Source organism: Otolemur garnettii, unplaced genomic scaffold (assembly GCF_000181295.1).
Source record: "Otolemur garnettii isolate 467f Iridium unplaced genomic scaffold, OtoGar3 scaffold00185, whole genome shotgun sequence".
NCBI lineage: Eukaryota > Metazoa > Chordata > Mammalia > Primates > Galagidae > Otolemur > Otolemur garnettii.
In genome coordinates, this window is record NW_003852580.1 from 2917652 (window position 1) to 2936506 (window position 18855).

The following is an 18855-nucleotide window of genomic DNA, read 5'->3' on the forward strand; positions in this document are numbered from 1 at the left end:
CCCTTTTAGTAGGCTAGTGCAAAGAAAGCCTTCACTTCCTCTCTGGTAGGACCTTCTCACACTCTACAACTTGAGTGTTCTATTGCAGTTTGGTTCTATGATCATGTGTGGGTGTGTACAGAGGTGAATGGGTAATAACATATACAAGCATGTTACCTCTTAATGCCTTAGCTCAGAATCTGCCTGAGAGGGACTTTTACCACCACTTTTTTTTTTTTTTAAGAGACAGAGTCTCACTTTGTCACTCTTGGTAGAGTGCTATGGCATCACAGCTCACAGCACCTCCAACTCCTGGGCTTAGGCGATTCTCTTGCCTCAGCCTCCTGAGTAGCTGGGACTACAGGCGCCCGCCACAACGCCTAGCTATTTTTTTGCAGTTTGGCTAGGGCCAGGTTTGAACCTGCCACCCTTGAAATATGGGGCTAGTGCCCTACTCACTGAGCCACAGGCACCGCCCATACTACCACTATTTTTAAACTCTTACTTTATACCCTAATACTTGGCAATAGAGAAACTTACGCCTCATCAACTTTTTTTAATTTTTATTTTTTAGACAGGGTCTTGCTCTGGTGCCTGGGCTAGGCTGCAGTGGCATCATCATAGCTCAGAGCAATCTCAAATGCTTGGGCTCAAGCAATCTTACTGTCTCAGCCAGTAGTGCTGCAACCAGCACTTTATTATAGACACACGCTTTACCACACCCAGCTACTTTTAATTTTTAGTAGAGACAGTGTCTCACCACGTTGCTCAGGCTGGTCTTGAACTCCTGGTCTCAAGCAATCCTCCTGCATGAGCCACCATACCCAGCTCAATGTTAAATCTTGTGTGTAGGGAATGGTGGTAGATCCTGTGATATAAAAAGAGAAAAAGCTTCTGCCCCCTATGAAGTCCCTGTCTAGATGAGCAGAAAATCAGGTAGGGTGTGTGTTAACTACCAAGGAGATACACACCAAGTCTTCAGATAAAGGCAGGCAGGAGGCGTGGCAGAGCATGGACAGCACCGGCTGCCATGTGACCCCCAGGGCAGGGAGGGGTGCTCCCAACACTGTATCCTGAACTGTCCCCTGGGGTGCCTGACCACACTTCCCTCTGTGCTGCAGATGAAAATGCCTTCTAAGAAGTTTGCACACATCCCTGTCTACACACTGGGCTTTGAGAGTCCTCAGGGGACGTCTACTGCCAAAACCACACCAACCCCGAGAAGAGACGCCTTTCAGTGAGTTCTTTGCCTTGTTGCCAATGTTGCTGTGGTTGGGCATTAGCCATGACTTGGGAGCTGGCTTTTGTCTGTTTGCTGGGACACCTCCAAGGAAAAGGGAATCCAAGGTAGCTATTTTGAGATGAAATCATTTTGGAGGGGCTGAGTGGTGTGAGATGGAGATTGGATAAGGGTAGTCAAGGCAAGAGTCTGCTGGGATGAACTTTGCCAGCTGTACTTTTTAGAGAAACACACAGGGTACCTGAAAACAAAGGAGGCATGGGGCTGGCTATGGGTATGGAGGAAAAGGGTGGATTTGGTGGGAGTACAAGGGAGATCTAGCCCCCTGGCTAGGTTTCCCCCATTGGTCCTCCACTCTGTCCCAGATCCCTGAAGGGGCAACAGTGGCGAAGCGTGGAGGAGGAGTTCCCCCATATTTATACCCACGGCTCTGTCCTCAAGGATGTCTGCAGTGACTGCACCAGCTTTGTGGCTGATGTGGTGTGCTCCAGCCGCAAAAGCGTGGATGTCCTCAACACCACACCACAACGCAGCCGCCAGACTCAGTCCCTCTATATCCCTAACACTAGGACTCTTGATTTCAAGTGAAGGCACAGGTGGCCAGCTGTGCTTTTATTTAAGAGAAACCCACAGGGTGCCTCACAACAGAGGAAGAGGGATGCCACCTGAGGCTGAGATGCTGGGGCACAGCTGCCCTAAGCTGTGCATGTATATATATACATATATAGATACATTTACATACTATGCGCAGCCTATATATTTATACACATTGTTTCCTTGGCCCCAGAGTTCATTTGGGCTTGGTTCTCTGTAGGACCCTCCTTGGGGAAAGCTGCTGCTTCTCAGTATTTCAGGTGTGTGGGAGTATAGGGAGGACAAAGGGGGGAATGGGAATGAGAATGGGCTTTCTCACAGAGGGAGAACAGAGGGCTCTAGATCCTGGGGCTCCCGGCATAGATCCCCCTCCCATGTTCCAGTTCTTTCCTCCATTGTAGGAACGGACATAGTAGCTTCCCCTCCCCAGGTATATGTCTCAGTGGGGATGGTACTTTGTTCCCAGGTGGACCATGCTCCCTGCCTACCTCTATCCTCCTTGGTGGTGACTTGGGCAACAGAGGCCCCAGGAAAACCCCGTGCCTCTGTCACAGCCACCCTGGAGCTCTGGGCCCCACTTTCTCTTGCATTGCCATCCCAGAGGTCCCCAGTGGTAGTGATGTTCCCATACAGGACAAACAGCTCTGTAAATCTGTACTTATGTCTACTCTTAGTCGAATAAAGGTGGTGTCAGAGTCTTCTGTCTGAGTGTGTACTGAGGACTTGCCCAGCCACAGCAGGGGCATGTTGTCCCAAGGCTGAAGCCGGGCTCTGGGGCATAGGGGCACCCAGGCCCACTCCTGGCAAGGAAGCCCTGGCCAGCTCTTTGCCAAAGTCATAGTCCTGGCCATCCTGATCAGGTTGCATGTGAAACAATAACTCAAGCCACACCTGTTAGCTTGGGAGACCTTTGGTCTGGTTTCCCAGATCCCTACTCCTGTTCTTCAGGGAGGTGATTCACTCGGGGTTCACAGGGGCTGGAGGTACCATCTCAGCAGTTCTAGGGAGGCTGTGCTCATCACTCTGCTGCTTGTGTGCACCTTGGAGGGTGGCTCTATCATTATCCTGCCTCTGAGGCTTGGAAAGATGAAGAATTGCACCAAGGATGCACAGCCCACCAGGAACATGATGGAACCTAATTGAGGCCTTTTCATTCCAGGCTCCAATGCCTGCCACAGGAAGCCCCGAAGGGGTAGGAATTATGGCAGATAGACCTACAGGAGAGAATTATCAGCTGGGATCCAGGAAAACTATACACAGAACTAGAGCAGTCAATAAAAACAGCCAACTCCCAGCACTTGTTTGAGCACGCCAGACTCCCTGTCTCTATTTTTATTTGTTTAAAAATAAAATGGGCACAGAGAGGGTCAGGTACTGCCCCGGTCACACAGCCAGCAATAAGGAAGCTAATTTGTGGGCAGAGGGTCTCAGGCAGGCGTCCCCAAACTACGGCCTGCGGGCCACATGCAGCCCACCTAGGACATTTATCTGGCCTGCAGGGTGTTTTTGCTATCGCCACCTGTCCTGCTTAGCAGCTGACTCATCCCGGGGCCTGTAGGCTGGCCCTCCAATGGTCTGAGGGACAGTGAACTGGCCCCGTTTAAAAAGTTTGAGGACCTCTGGTTTTGCAGGTCAGTGCTACTGTCCTTACTGATTCTACCCTTGATGCTCACATTCCCAATCACAGGGAGACTGGATTCTAATCCACATGGAACTTTAGAAATGAAAACAAAGAATGAGCATATCCTGGCACCAGGGGGGCTGAGCACAAGACTGTGCCTCATGGCTGCCCAGCCCAAGCAGAGCTGCTCCCCGAGGCTGTGGCAGTCAGGGGAGAGCTGCTGCATTTCCATCTCCTTGCTGCCTTTCCTCTCTGTGCTGCTTTTAAAAGGGTTGCTGGATCCCCCCCACTCCAACCCAAGGTACAGGCAGCCATGCAATCAGCCCACTGAAGGAAGCACCGCCTCAGCTTTATCACCTTGAGACCTGACAAGTAGACCTAAACTTCCCTTGCTGAGAACCAGGCCTTCAACAGTACAGGGAGAAACTCCCATTCAAAGTTCCTGTCTGGGCTCTGGGCCTGTGGCTCAAGTGGCTAAGGTGCCAGCCACATACACCTAAGGTGGTGGATTCAAATCCAGCCCAGGCCCGCCAAACAATGACAACTGTAGCCAAAAAAATAGCCAGGTGTTGTGGCGGGCGCCTGTGGTCCCAGATACTTGGGAGGCTGAGGCAGGAGACTTGAGCCCAGGAGTTGGAGGTTGCTGTGAGCTGTGACGCCATAGCATTCTACCCCGGGCTACAGCTTGAGGCTCTTCAAAAAAAAAAAAAAAACAAACCAAAGTTCCTGTCCAGGGAAGACACCAAGTTCAGCTGACGCTGCACTCTCACCTGTATACAACCTCTGTCTTGTGGAGGTGCTTCCAAGCTGAGAGCCTGAAGCTTCCACCGGCAAGCCAGGCGAAAGACCTGCACAGACTGGTCACACGACTTGATCAAGTGTGACATGAAAACAACTTGGCTGGTCCTGAGCTTGCGGGTCCTCTCTAGCCGCTGGACTGGGAGCGCAGACCGGGCAGGTGGAAGGCTTTGAGGCAGCAGCCATGTGCCAGCCACTGGGAAGCAGGACAGCTGACCAGAAAGTATGTGCATCTCAACAACTTCTCAAAGTGAAGAACACTGGGCTCCGGGAATGCACCTTCTCTGTCCTTGCGGCCTCTTCCTCAGATTCAGGACTCACCGCCCCGATGCAAACCAGTTTCTCTCTGGATCAGTTCCTTATTTCGAGTCCCAGTTTCTTCTCCTGTAAAAGGAGAAGATGAGGTAAGAACTGAGCACTGGGCCTGCCTCCCGGCGTGGAACCCCGTCTCAGGGCTGCCCTGGGACCCCTGCCAGTTCCCAGTCCTGGCTGCCTCTTTACAGCTCTAAAAACCACCCACGCTGGACCTCTCAGAGTCTCTGGGCCTAGGCCACGCGCCTTTACTGTGAAAATGCCCCCAAGATGCCGATGCCCAGCCCGGGTGGAAGGCTTCGCTGACCCCGCACCAGGACAGGCTGTGTTCCCGCTGCAGCCAAAGAACGAACACCCAGGGCCCGGTCCTGAGATTCGGCTTCGTCTGTCCTGGGGAGCAGGGGGCTCCTCGGCTTGGCGCGCTTACTTCGTTTTCCTTGGCTGCTGCAGAGGCAGGCTGAGCGGAGATACCGCAGCCGCCCAGCACAGGCCCGGGCCCTCGGAGTGCCCCAAGCTGCAGCGTGTCCACCTGAGCTCAGCCCCCTATACCTGCCCCGGCGTTCCCGCTGGCCCGCACTAGGAAGGACAGGGCCTCTCCAGGGCCGGAGTTGGTTCTGGGCTCAAAAAAACCTCAGCGCCGCTGAAGCCCGCCTTCCGTCCCGCTCATCGCGAGACCCTGCGCAGCCCCACACACAGGTGCTGGCGCGGTCTCACCGCACGGAGGCGCCCAACTCTCACGAGAACTCGGCCGGACGCGCCCAAACCTTCCCCGAAGCTGCGGATGAGGAGAGGAAGTTCCGGAGAGCCACAGCGCGCAGGTGCGACACTCCAGCCTCGCGCCAGCGCGCCTTAAGTGCGCAGGCGCGCCAGCCGCTCGCTTTTTCTGCTCTTCTCCCTTTCTCCAGGCGTCAGCGGCCGTTGGGTCCTATGTCGCGCCGGGCCCTCCGGAGGCTGAGGGGGGAACAGCGCGGCCAGGAGCCCCTCGGGCCTGGCGCCCTGCATTTTGACCTCCGAGATGACGATGACGCGGAAGAAGAAGGGCCAAAACGCGGGCCTGGTGGCCAGCGTCCCGGTTGCACAGGAAAGGCGGGCGTCCAAGTCAACAACCGGTTCGAGCTGGTGAGAAACTCCGCGGCCGCGGGTGGGGGGCTGGGTGTGAGACGGGTCTGCGCGGGGGGGGCGTGACGTCATGGGGGCGGGGCGAGCGTCAAGTTGAGTCTGAGCTCGGGCGGGGTGGGCGGGGCCTTGATGTCAGGGATGGGGCAGGGCGACGTGGAGCTAGCTGCAGTGGGATGGGCGGGGCTATGCGTCCGAGACTAGGACCGCAGGATGGGCGGGGCTAAATAAAGCTTGGGATGGGCCGGAGTCATGAGGTCATGGAGAGCGGGGCTTAATAAGACCTGTGTCAAGGTGGGGAGGGCGGGACATGATTTCAAGAGTATCAGGGTCCAGCAGTGGGCGGGGTTATTTGGGGTCTGGGGTCTGGAGTGGGGAGGTCTCCCTTTGGTTCTGGGCCTGAACATCTTGTAAGGCAAGCACTTGCAGGACCTCAGCACATATTTTGCTTTAATCCTTACAATACTCCTGGCCTAACCCAGGGCTTGGCGTCTTGCTCCTGGCTGCATCCTCTGCAGCAGGTGTCTGGTACAAGAGAGTACACAGTAAATAAGATTTGCCCACCCAGTTCCTGTGACATTTTCTCCTTATCGCTGTGCTTACTCTGTAACTTTACCTGTGTGCGAATTACCTGTTCCTGGCTTCTCTGTCCTCACTGTGGGCAGGTAACATGTGTGCCTTGCCCACCTTGTATCTCCAGTAAAGCCTGCCCTGCACATCCTAGCCCATTGCTACCAATGAGTAGCAATGAGCTATTTGTGGAGAAAGCAGATTTTCTTTGTAAGCTCACTTGGTCTTGCAATTGTATATAGAGTTTGCAAGCAAAGGGGCCTATACTGAGACAGTGGAGAGTGCAAGAATTGTCTTAAGACAACTTGGGAGTTTGGTTTGTATTAGTGATCTTTCCACTTAGGAAGAGAGATGGTCTTACTGAAATCTTTGGAAGAGGTGGTGGTACTAAAGTCTCTTTTTCTTTGTTTTTTGTTTTTTTGAGACAGAGTCTCACTTTGTTGCCCTTGGAAGAGTGCCATGGTGTCATAGCTCACAGCAACCTCCAACTCTTGGGCTGAAGCAATCCTCTTGCCTCAGTTTTTCGTTTTTAGTAGAGACAGTCTCAACTCCTGCTGAGGCTGGTCTTGTCTTGAGCTCAAGCAATACACCTACCTCGGCCTCCCAGAGTGCTAGGATTACAGCCATCATGCCAGGCCTAAAGTCTCTTTTTCGTTTTTTTTTTTTTTTTTTTGAGACAGAGCCTCAAGCTATTCCCTTGGGTAGAGTGCCATGGCATTACAGCTCACAGCAACCTCCAGCTCCTGGGCTCAAGCGAGTCTCCTGCCTCTGCCTCCCAAGTAGCTGGGACCACAGGCGCCCGCCACAATGCCTGGCTATTTTTTGGTTGCAGCCGTCATTGTTGTTTGGCAGGCCAGGCTGGATTCGAACCCTCCACCTTAGGTGTATGTGGCTGGTACCTTAGCCTCTTGAGCCACAGGCGCTGAGCCCTAAAGTCTCTTTTTCATTGTTCCTTTTTTTTTTTAAGACTCTTACTCATTTGCCCTGGGTAGAGGGCTGTGGCATCAGCCTAGCTCACAAAAGCCTCAAACTCTTGAGCTCAAGTGATGCTCCTCCCCCCAGTAGTTGGGACTACAGCGCCTATCACAATGCCTGACTAATTTTTCTTATGTTTAGTAGAGTCAGGTCTTACTCTTGCTCAGGCTGGGTTTGAACTCCTGAGTTTAAGGGATCCTCTGCCTCAGCCTTCTTGAGTGCTGGGATTACAGGTGTGAGCCACTGAGCCTGGCCTGGAGAGCATGTGATTATAAAGCAAGGCTGCTCTGTTTGGTTTCGTAACATACTCCTTTTCTCTTCCCACTTGCCTTCACTTGGCAAAGCAACATGAAGCCCTTGTCAGATGTGCACGCTGATTTGAATTTCTCAACCTGCAAAACCATAAACTAAATAGACCTCTTTAATTTTGTTTTTTTTTCTCTTTTCTCTCTCTCGTTCTCTTTTTTTTTTTTTTTGTGAGACAGAGTCCTACTTTGTTGCCTTGGATAGAGTGCCATGGCATCATAGATCACAGCAACTTCAAGCTCTTGGGCTCAAACAATCCTCTTGTCTCAGCCTCCTAAATACCAGGGACTACAGGCACCTGCCACAATGCCCAGTTATTTTGAGACAAGGTCTTGCTCTTGCTCAGGCTGGTCTCGATACCTGTGAGCTCAAGCAATCCACCCATCTCAGCCTCCCGGAGTGCTAGGATTATAAACATGAGTAACAACGCCTGATTAAAACCTCTTTTCTTTATAAATTACCTGGTCTCAGGTGTTCTGATATAGCAACAAAAATCAGACAAATAGGCAGCTAGAGATAAACCCACATTATCTACAGGGAATAATGGTGAGAATAATCACTTATTTTTTTTTTTAAATATAAAGCAAGCCAGAGAGTGGAACATCTTTAAAATATTAAAAGACGATTTTTTTTGTTTGAGACAAATGTCTTGCTCTCCTGGCTGGAGTGCAGTGGCATCCTCATAGTTCATAGCAGCCTCCAGATGCTGGGCTCAAGTGATTCTTCTGCCTCAGCCTCCCAAATAACTAGAACTATAGGCACCCACCACCTGCTAATTTTTCTTTCTTTTTTTTTCTTTTGTAGAAATGGTGTCTTTTTTTTTTTTTTTTTTTTTTTTGAGACAGAGTCTCAAGCATTCACCCTGGGTAGCTTGCTGGTGGCATCATAGCTTATAGCAACCTCCAACTCTTGGGCTCAAGCAATCCTCTTGCCTCAATTTTTTCTATTTTTAGTAGAGATGGGGTCTTGCTTTTTGTTCAGGCTGCTCTCAAACTCATGAGCTCAGGCTATCCACCTGCCTTGGCCTCCCAGAGAAATGATGTTTTGTGTTGCTCACGCCGGTCTCAAACTCCCAGTCTCAAGCAATCCTCCTGCCTTGGCCTCCCAAAGTGCTAGGATTATAGGTGTGAGCCATTGAGCATAGCCAAAAAATTATTAGCCTGAATTCTCTATTCATGAAAATATTTTTAATGGACATGAAATAGGCATTTTCATATGGACAAAACCTGAGAAAACTAATTACCAGAAGGCCTATGCTAAAAGTGTTGAAGGAAAATGATGCCAGATTCAAACATGAATTTATAGGAAGATAATGGAGAAGTAGAATTAGTATGAATATAAAATGTGTTTCCTAGATTTTAATTTCTTTAAAGAATAATTGACTGTTAAAGCAAAAATAATCATGTGTTGTAGGCTTTAAAATGTACGGAAGTGAACCACATGACTATAGCCCTAAGGAGGGAGAAGAAACGAAGACACACTTCTGTGAGTTTCTCATGTGTGTGAAGTTATGTTCCAGTGAACACTGTGCTAATTAAAAAGCTTGCTGTGGGCTCAGCACCTGTATCTCACTGATTAGGGTGCTGGCCACATACACCAGGACTGGCAGGTTTGAATCCGGCCCAGACCTGCTAAGACAACAATGATAACTGCAACAACAACAAAAAAAATTGCTGGGTGTTGTGGTGGGTGCCTGTAGACTCAGCTACTTTGGAGGCTGAAGCAAGAGAATCACTTGAGCCCAAGAGTTTGAGGTTGCTGTGGACTGTATGTAACACCACGGCACTCTACCAAGGGTGACATAGTGAGACCCTGTCTCAAAAAAAAGAAAAAGAAAACTTGCTGTAAACCCTAGAGCAGCCATTAAAAATATAAAACAGACCATTAGAAGAGATAAAATGGAATATGAAAAAGTTATCCAAAAGGAAGCAGGAAAGGGGGATGCAAGAACAGGGAAGAAATAGGATGAAAGGACACAGCAGGGTGATAAATGCAAACCCATTGAGTCAATATGCATCATGTGTAAATTGACCTTACAATTTTTTGTTTATGACTTTGCAATTTAAAGGTAGAGTGTGTTTGGATAAAAAGTAAGATCTAACTATATGTTGTTTGTAAGAGATAAATATACCATGCAGTTACTAATCATAAGAATACTATAGTGGGCCCTGGGCACGGTGCCTTCCACCTATAACCTCAGCGCTTTGGAAAGCTGAAGTGGGAGGATCACTTGAAGTGAGGAGTTCAAGACCAGCCTAGGCAACAGAGAGAGATCCTATCTCTACAAAAAATGTTCTTAAATTAGCCATGCACGCATCTGTAGTTATTGCTGTACAGGAGGCTGAGGCAGGAGAATCACTTGAAACCAGGAGTTTGAGACCACTGTGAACAGATTAGTCTAGTGACAGAGGGATACCCTGTCATATTTTTTAAATTTTTTTCTTTGAGACAGTCTCACTATGTTTGCCTGGATAGAGTGCTGTGGTGTCACAGCTCACAGCAACCTCAAACTCTTGGGCTCGAGCAGTCCACCTGCCTCAGCTTCCCAGAGTGCTAGGATTACAGGTCTGAGCCTCCGTGCCCAGCCGAGATCCTGTCATTTAAATGAAAAAATGTAATTCATCTAATTTACAGAATAAATAAGAAAAACCATATGATTATCCCAATAGATATAGATGCATTTGATGGGATTCAGTGCCCAGTCATAATTTTTAAAAAGTCAGGGAACTAGGAATAGAAAGGAACCTTTCCCACTTGAGGAAAGGTATCTGTGAAAAACCAAAGCTAATGTTCATACATAAATCATGAATATTCAGTGCTTCCTGATGATGTCAGGGACAAAGATGGCTGCTCTAAAATTTCTTCTGACATAGATAAGTTTGGAACAGCTCTCCTGGGAAGAAGGACATTGTTGGGCGGGGGCCCATCTTGGGGGCCTGCCCACCTTAATTTTGTCCTTAGTTATTGCTCACACCTAGGGAAGAGGGACCACCACCCTACCAACCTGCCAGTCAGAACTTAGCTACCCACTGCAAAAGGGTGTGGAAGTCTCTGTGGCCTAACAGCAAGTACAGCTGGGTCTTGAAGATGACCTAGAATAATAATTAGCCTTAAGACTAAGTATCAACGTCCATAGCATAAGTGTGTATTTTGGTCCATACCCCTCAGTGGACTGGCAGAGAGGCTCACGGGAGGTTCATGTGCATAGTAAGATTCTAGTTCCTAGGTGATCTCTGACCCAGAAGGTATAAAAGGGAATCACCAGCCATAACCTTGGTCTCTTTACCTACTTGCCCTGGCAATGGAGGCCCGTTGGCTGTCTGTGGTGAACATACCCTGCTTTGTAAGCTTTTAATCTGTAGACCAGTGGTTCTCAACCTTCCTAATGCCTTGGCCCTTTAATACAGTTCCTGTGGGTCATGACCCACAGGTTGAGAATGCTACTGTACACTGTCTTTCTCTTCCTCAATAAACTTTGTTTCAGGCTTGCCTTACTTTGGGATGGTTGGTCATTTTTGACCAACAGTGCTCCAAGAACTGAGGACATGCAGGCAGCTGCCTGGAACCCTGACATTTTAGGAGACAGGCAGCTGTCTTGAAACCCAACAAATAGAAATGTAGTGATTGGGCAGCGCCTATGGCTCAGTGAGGAGGGCGTCAGCCCCATATACCAAGGGTGGTGGGTTCAAACCTAGCCCCAGCCAAACTGCAACAAAAAATAGCTGGGCGTTGTGGCAGACGCCTATAGTCCCAGCTACTTGGGAGGCTGAGGCAAGAGAATCGCCTAAGCCCAGGAGTTGGAGGTTGCTATGAGCTGTGTGATGCCACGGCACTCTACTGAGGGCAATAAAGTGAGACTCTGTCTCAAAAAAAAAAAAAAAAGGTTAAAAAAAAGAAATGTAGTGATCAAATACATGGAAAATCTTTACATACAAGGAAAAAAAACTCTAATCAGTGCTTTTAGGTTAATATGTAAAAATCTCTGTCCTTGAGGCTGGGAGTTTGAGTTTAAAAGTTTGAGGACAGTGGACAGTTGAAAATGAACTCTAGGCTCTGCACCTAGAATGCCGTAGCACAGTGGTTACGGCATTACCTACATACACCAAGGCTGATGGGTTCCATCCCAGCCCGAGGTAGCTAAAGCAACAATTACAACTGCAACAACAAGAACAAAAAAACAGCCGGGTGTTGTGGTGGGCACCTGTAGTCCCAGCTACTTGGGAGACTGAGACAAGAGAATCGCTTAAGCCCACGAGTTTGAGGTTGCTGTGAGCAACCGAGGGCAACATAGTAAGACTCTGTCTCCAAAAAAAAAAAAAGAACTCTAAAAATTTCATTTTACAGTAACATTAAAACGTAATAACTACAGATAAATTTTGTGAAAGAAGTGTAAGATGTCTGTACTGAGGCTTGGCGCCTGTGGTTTAAGGGGCTAAGCGCCAGCCAGATACACTTGAGCTGGCGGGTTCGAATCCAGTCCCGGCCTGCCAAACAACAACGATGGCTGCAACCAAAAAATAGCCGGTGCCTATAGTCCCAGCTACTTGGGAAGCGGAGGCAGGAGAATCACTTGAACCCAGGAGTTGGAGGTTGCTGTGAGCTGTGATGCCAGGACACTCTACCCAGGGCGATAGCTTAAGGCTCTGTCTCAAAAAAAAAAAAAAAAAAGACATCTATACTGAGTATAAAACATTGCTCAGAGAAATTAAAGAATATTTAAATAAGCAGAGAGCTATTCCATGCTTAAGGATCAAAAGACTCAATACGACAGTTCTCCCCAAGCTGATGTGTGCATCAGGTGCCTTAACCTACAGATTATGCAGGCTTTACTGACAGGCTGATTGTAATAGCCAAAACTATCTCCAAGAAGAGTGATAAAGTTGAAGAGCTGCTGCATCTTACATCTAGACTCACTGTAAAGCTGGAATAATCAAGATAGTGTGCCATTAGCAAAAATATATATGGACAACAGAATGGCACGTTCAGAAATAGATCCATGCATGTGTCAACCAAAAAGAAGCTAAAAAACCATACTGCAGTCAGTAAGAAAAAGCATTTATTGGAGTCTGAAGATTTCAATTAGAGAGACACAGATTCTGCTAGAAGCCAAATTGTATTTCTTGAGGGGAAGGGAGTTGGAATTTTTAAAAGGAAACTAAAGCCGGGTGTGGTGGGTGGCTCATGCCTATACTCCCAGCACTCTTTGAGGCTGAGGCAGAAGGATCACTTGGACTCAGGAATTCAAGACTAGCCTGAGCAAGAGTGAGACTCCTTCTCTACTAAAAATAGAAAAACTAGCCAAGTGCTGTAGCAGGCACCTATAGTCCCAGCTACTGAGGAGGCTGAGGTAGGAGGATAACTTTAGTCCAGGAGTTTGAGGTTGCAGTGAGCTGTGATGGCACTGCACTCCAGTCCAGGTGACAGAGCGAAACTCTGTCTCACAAAATAAATAAATAAATAAATAAATAAAAGAAAAAGAAAGAAATACCCACTTTGAAGAAAAAAAAAAGAAATAGCCACTCTGTCAAATCCTGGTGAAAATGTGTAGTGATTAGAATTCTAGGAATGCAAAATTATGCAACCACTTTGGGATTAGGTCTACCACTGCATATTGGTCTTGTACGTTATAACCCAATAATTACACTTTTAGATATTTACCAAAAATACTCGCAGATATTCACAGCAGCTTTATTCATTATAACTTCAGAGGGGAAACAAATGACTTCAGCAGGTGAATGGACAAACTGGTTGTGATATCCATACAAAGTAATACTAGGAACCTAACACAAGGGGCTAACGACTGATGCTCTCAGAAATGTGTGTGAAGCCAGTGCAGACAAGGGCACAGTAGCACAGACTCTTGTCCACATGGCGGTCTAGAACAGGCAGAGTAAGTTTACCAAGAAAAGCTCATAGGGGCTTATAGGGTTATTAGTTGGAGTTGGTACAAAGGTTTATTTGTGGGGCGATGGGAATGTTTTATATCTTGATAAGACTGTGGGTTATATGGAGGTCTGACAATTAAGTTGGCAAACTCATCCTAGAAAAAGTGCTACCTACCTCACTGCTGAGCATGACTACGATCACCTTCAAAGTACTCCCCTCAGGAGCTGTGTACCCACACCAGCACCTAGTCCACCTTGAAGCAATTTTGGAACTCTTTTTCTGGAGTGGCCATCAGAGCTGTCATCGTAGTACCCTTGATGCCCTCAAAGTCATCAGAATGTCTTCCTTTCAGTACTTCCTTTGTCTTCAGGTAAAGAAAAAGTCATTGGGGGTCAGATCAGATGAGAAGGGTGGGTGTTTTTTTTGTTTGTTTGTTTTTTGCAGCTTTTGGCTGGGGCTGGGTTTGAACCCGCCACCTCCAGCATATGGGGCCAGCGCCCTACTCCTTTGAGCCACAGGCGCCACCTAGAAGGGTGGGTGTTTTAATACAGTTATTTGTTTCCTGGCTAAAAACTCCTCACCATCAGTGCTGTATGAGCTGGTGCATTGTTGTAACGCAGGAGCCATGAGTTGTTGGCCAAGATTTTCAGCTAAAATTTTCCTAACTTTCTCTATCCTTGTGTACTTGGTCTGCTATGCCTCGCATGGTCAGCTGATGATTTCAGTGCACAACTTTTTCTCAGTTCTGCTTGTTATTGGCCACCCTGATCTCTCTTCTTCAGTGACACTTTCCCCTCAGAAGGAAATTTAATCCATTTCTACACTGCTGTTTTCTTCATGGCATTATCATAAATTTGCACTAACATGTCCCTGGCCACTCTGGCCAAGTTTAACAAGAAATTTACAAATGTTTGTTCATTGCTTTAATTCAAGCTCCGGTATTCTCATGATGGCACACAAAAAAACACACAACAACAGTAATGAATGCCACTCGGAAAGACACCACCACAGGCTGACACTAGCACATCTGTGAAATGCTGATCTACTGAGTCTGAAACTTACTGAGCTATTTGTACAGTGCTGCCAACATAAGCACATGGTGGCAAGTTTGCAAACTTAATTGTCAAACCTCGTATGTGTATGAAATTGCCAAAATTCATACTGTATAGTCTCTTCATGATATATTATACCCTAGTTGTTTTGTTTGTTTGAGACAGTTACACTTTGTCACCTTTGGTAGAGTGCTGTGGCGTCATAGCTCACAGCAACCTCAAACTCTTGGGCTTAAGCAATTCTCTTGCCTCAGCCTCCCGAGTAGCTAGGACTACAGGCACCTGGCTATTTGTAGAGATGGGGTCTTGCTGTTCCTCAGGCTGGTCTCAAACTACTGAGCTTAGGCAGTTCCACCCACATTGGCCTCCCAGAGTGCTAGAATTACAGACGTGAGCCACCATACCTAGCTTATATCCCAGTTTTTTAAGAAATCAGGTTCTCCCCCTAAAAAAGGATAAAACTCAGTTTTCCTTCACTGCTTAGTATTCAGTGAAGTGTCTTTCAAGCCTTGTCCTGTGGAATATTGGCAAGCACCAGATGTGGTAGATGATGTCTTTTTGAGATGTTCCCTGTTTGAGACCTTAAAATTGATGAGAGGGACAGCTTTTAGATAGGTAATAAGATTTCTCTGAAGGTGATCGTGTGTTTTGGTGCTGGTGCTTGCAGTGTGAATAGCAGTGCATAACATGCCATCAGCAGAAATCTTTACTAAGGAAACAAACTGAGGGTGTCACAGGTGCTCTGTGGGAATGCACAGAGTCAGAACTTCCCATTGAAGTTTGGTTTGACATAGAGATTTTTTTTTTTTTTTTTTTTTTGAGACAGAGCCTCAAGCTGTCCCCCTGGGTAGAGTGCCATGGCATTACAGCTCACAGCAACCTCCAACTCCTGGGCTCAAGCGAGTCTCCTGCCTCCGCCTCCCAAGTAGCTGGGACCACAGGCGCCCGCCACAACGCCCGGCTATTTTTTGGTTGCAGCCGTCATTGTTGTTTTGGCGGGTCTGGGCTGGGGATTCAAACCCGCCACCCTAGGTGTACGTGGCTGGCGCCTTAGCCGGTTGAGCTATAGGCGCCGAGCCTGACATAGAGATTTTTATAAAGTTGAACTTCTTTGCTTTTCTTTCTTTTTTTGTTTTTTAGAGACAGAGTCTTACTTTGTCGCCCTTGGTAGAGTGCTATGGCGTCACAGCTCATAACTTGCCTTAGCTTCCCGAGTAGCTGGGACTATGGGCTCCTGCCATAACACCTGGCTATTTTTTGTTGCAGTTGTCTACTCGTTTAGCTAGCCCAGGCTGGGTTCGAGCCTGCCAGCCTTGGTGTATGTGGCTGGCGCCGTAACCACTGTGCTACAGGCACTGAGCCCAAAAGCTACTTTTTTGTGCTTTCTTTTCTTTGATATTTTACTGACTGAGGCAGTAGGGCCCAGTAGGAACCAGGCAAATGATATCTGCTGTACATGCACATCACTGAAAAGTCTCCAAGTATGGCGTGGTCCCAGTTTTATTTATTTTATTTATTTTTATCATTTTTTTGAGACAGAGTTTTACTTTGTCACCCTCGGTACAGTACTGTGGCATCATAGCTCACAGCAACCTCAAACTCTTGGGCTCAAATGATTCTCTTGCTTTAGCTTTCTAAGTAGCTGGGACAATAGGCACCAACCAAAACACCCAGCTATTTTTACAGGCAGGGTCTTGCTCTCGCTCAGGCTGGTCTCAAACCTGTAAGCTCAGGGCCACCTACCCGCTTTGGCCTCCCAGAGTGTTAGGATTACAGGCGTGACCATCACGCCTGGCCTATTTTTTTTTTTGAGACAGAGTCTCACTTTATTGTTTTCTGTAGGACCATAGCTCACAGCAACCTCCAACTCTTGGGCTCAAGCAATTCTCCTGCCTCAGCCTCCCAAGTAGCTGGGACTCTAGTGAAGGGCCAGAATGCTTCTGGTAATTCACAACCCCTTCTGTTCTCCTCTCCAGAAAGAGAACTGGAGAGTTTATTGTCTCTGTCCTCTGGGACTACCTTCCATTGAGAATTGTACCCTGAAATTCATTTATTCTTTATGCAGCTGTGGTGCATTTAAGATTCTATTGTGTGGAAAAAAATAAGATTCTATTGTGTGAATTATGCATATATAAGGTTCTATTGTGCAAATTATTATCTAGCTAAATTTTTTTTTTTTTGAGACAGAGTCTCATTTTGTTGCCTTGGGTAGAGTGCTGCGGCATCATAGCTCACAGCAACCTCAAACTCCTAGGCTCAAGTGATTCTCTTGCTTCAGTCTCCCAAGTAGCTGGGACTATAGGCGCCTGCTACAACGCCTGGCTATTTTTTTAGAGATGGGGTCTTGCTCTGGCTTAGGCTGGTCTTGCACTCCTGAGCTCAAGCAGTCTGCCCACCTCAGCCTTCCAGAGTGCTAGGATTATATTTTTAGCTAAATTTTTTTGACATGGGGTCTCACTGTGTTACCCAGGCTAGTCTCAAATTCTTAGCCTCAAGTGATCCTCCTATCTCAGACTCTTAAGTCACTGGGATTATAGGCGTGAGCCATTGGACTCAGCTCAGAGTTATTATTTTTTTCAGATAGTCTCACTTTGTCTCCGGGCTCATAACTCATAGCAAACTCAAACTTCTGGGCTCAAGCAGTTCTTTTGCCTCAGTCTCCCCAGTAGCATGGACTAGAGGCACTACCATAATGCCCGGCTATTTTTAGAGACAGGGTCTCGCTCTTGCTCAGGCTGGTCTCAAACTTGTGAGCTCAGGTAATCCACCTACCTTCGCCTCCCAGAGTGTTAGTATTATAGGCATGAGGAAGCACGCCTGGCCCAGAGTTATTATTTTTACTATTAAAAATAGTTGTGTGTAGGTGGGTTCTTGGGTGCCCCCCCCAGCATGGGGCTCTCTTTTACCATCCCCACTGACACTACCGCTCTGCTGGGCAAGTGATGTCCTTCTCTCCAACATGCTTCTAGATAGACATTGAGGATCTTGAAGATGACCCTGTGGTGAATGGGGAGAGGCCCGACTGTGCACACACAGACACTGTGGCACCAGGATGCAGAGAGAGGGCTCTGTGTGGACACACGGAAACCAAGACGGATGGAGATACAGCCATGGCCGCATCCACAGAGCAGGTAGGGTTCAGAGTGATGAGGAGGGACCGCAGCTGGGAGGCCCCAGGACTCTAAGCCACACACACTCATGACATTTTCTTGGAGATGTTGTTTTCTGAATTCAATTTTGTTAATTGCCTGATTGCCAAAAAATTCCCTTGGGAACTCTGATGAGATTTCTATGAAATCTTAAGCAATGACATCACAGATGCTATGCACTCAGTCCCAAACCTGCTTCCCATGTTCAGGAGATCCATGCCCACTCCTGGGGCATGTCAGCCTGTCTGCTGTGTTCTTCCACATTGCACTTCTGAGCCTTGGCTTGGGTAGGCAGTGGGTCTGGGTGCTACCTAAGTAAGCATGCTTGAAGGAGTGTGCAGGTCATCATGTGGGTGGGCAGAGGTGCAGACAAATCACCACCTTGTGCCACGTCACAGCAGAGGGTCCTTAAAGTGAGTCTTCTCAGAGGTCCCTGTGAGGAGAGCTTTTGTCTGTTATTCAATAAATGTTTCTTGGGAGCCTGTGGGATGCTGGGGAAGAGTCTCCTTCAGGAGTCTCTGGTTGAGAGGGCAGTGTGGACAGGACCAGATAATTGGAGTCCTGACTTGAAGTGCTAAGCAGGTACCTGATGAAGCTCAGCATCATGAGCCTTCCCTGAGGAGTCTTCACAGATGTCAGGGAAGGAGTTGGCCAAGTGCAGGGGCACCTGGGAAACTGCAGGCACAGGGGACCACAGGTGCAGGGGCAGAGGGGTCACAGGAACAGGGAGACCACATGTGCAGGTAGGGGGGGTCACAGGTGCAAGGGGGGGTTGTAGGAGCAGGGGGACCACAGGTGCAGGTGTGGAGGGGTTGCAGGAGCAAGGGGGACCACAGTTGTAGGGGGTGAGTAGGTGTCAGGAGTTGTAGGATCCGGGACCATAGGTGCAGTTGCAGGTGTGTGGGGGTCAGAGGAGCAGGGGGACCATAGGTGCAGGGGTGAGAGTCACAGGTGCAAGGGGACCACAGGGGCAGGTGTGGGGACTGCTCGAGTGAGGATGGAGTCAGGGTTGCTTCTTTAGTTCTCAATTTTTAAGATTTTGTTTCTTTTTCCATTGATTAAAATTCTTGTCTTTTGTTAGTCTAATGCAAGTGGCAAACTTCGAAAGAAGAAAAAGAAACAGAAAAATAAGAAAAACAGTACAGGAGAGACTTCGGTATGTGAGTTGGAAATGGCTTCAGTTCTGCCTCGTTCCCCTCTGTCTTTCTGGCTGTGTTTTTCAAGGTGGTGGTGAAAGGTTTTTTTTTTTTTTTTTGA

The 18855-nt window shown here is 47.9% G+C and overlaps 2 protein-coding genes across 4 annotated transcripts in view; both read left to right on the forward strand.

The window, feature by feature from the left end:
* The window catches only part of SPIRE2 (spire type actin nucleation factor 2), a 17807-nt gene extending 15896 nt beyond the window's left edge, over window positions 1–1911 (forward strand). Inside the window, exon 12 of the mRNA XM_023507502.1 lies at window positions 1585–1911. Coding sequence (XP_023363270.1) covers window positions 1585–1807 — 223 coding nt within the window. The 3' untranslated portion in view covers window positions 1808–1911. The remainder of the gene's footprint in view (window positions 1–1584) is intronic.
* A 3453-nt stretch (window positions 1912–5364) lies between these two features.
* The window catches only part of TCF25 (transcription factor 25), a 40414-nt gene continuing 26923 nt past the window's right edge, over window positions 5365–18855 (forward strand). For 2 of the 3 annotated variants that reach the window (XM_012812051.2, XM_023507494.1), the window contains exons 1-4: window positions 5365–5663; window positions 8925–8996; window positions 17419–17580; window positions 18680–18754. In XM_012812051.2, the coding sequence (XP_012667505.1) occupies window positions 5472–5663; window positions 8925–8996; window positions 17419–17580; window positions 18680–18754 (501 nt within the window). In that variant the 5' untranslated portion in view covers window positions 5365–5471. The remainder of the gene's footprint in view (window positions 5664–8924; window positions 8997–17418; window positions 17581–18679; window positions 18755–18855) is intronic. The other variant, XM_003800813.3, reaches the window with a different exon arrangement.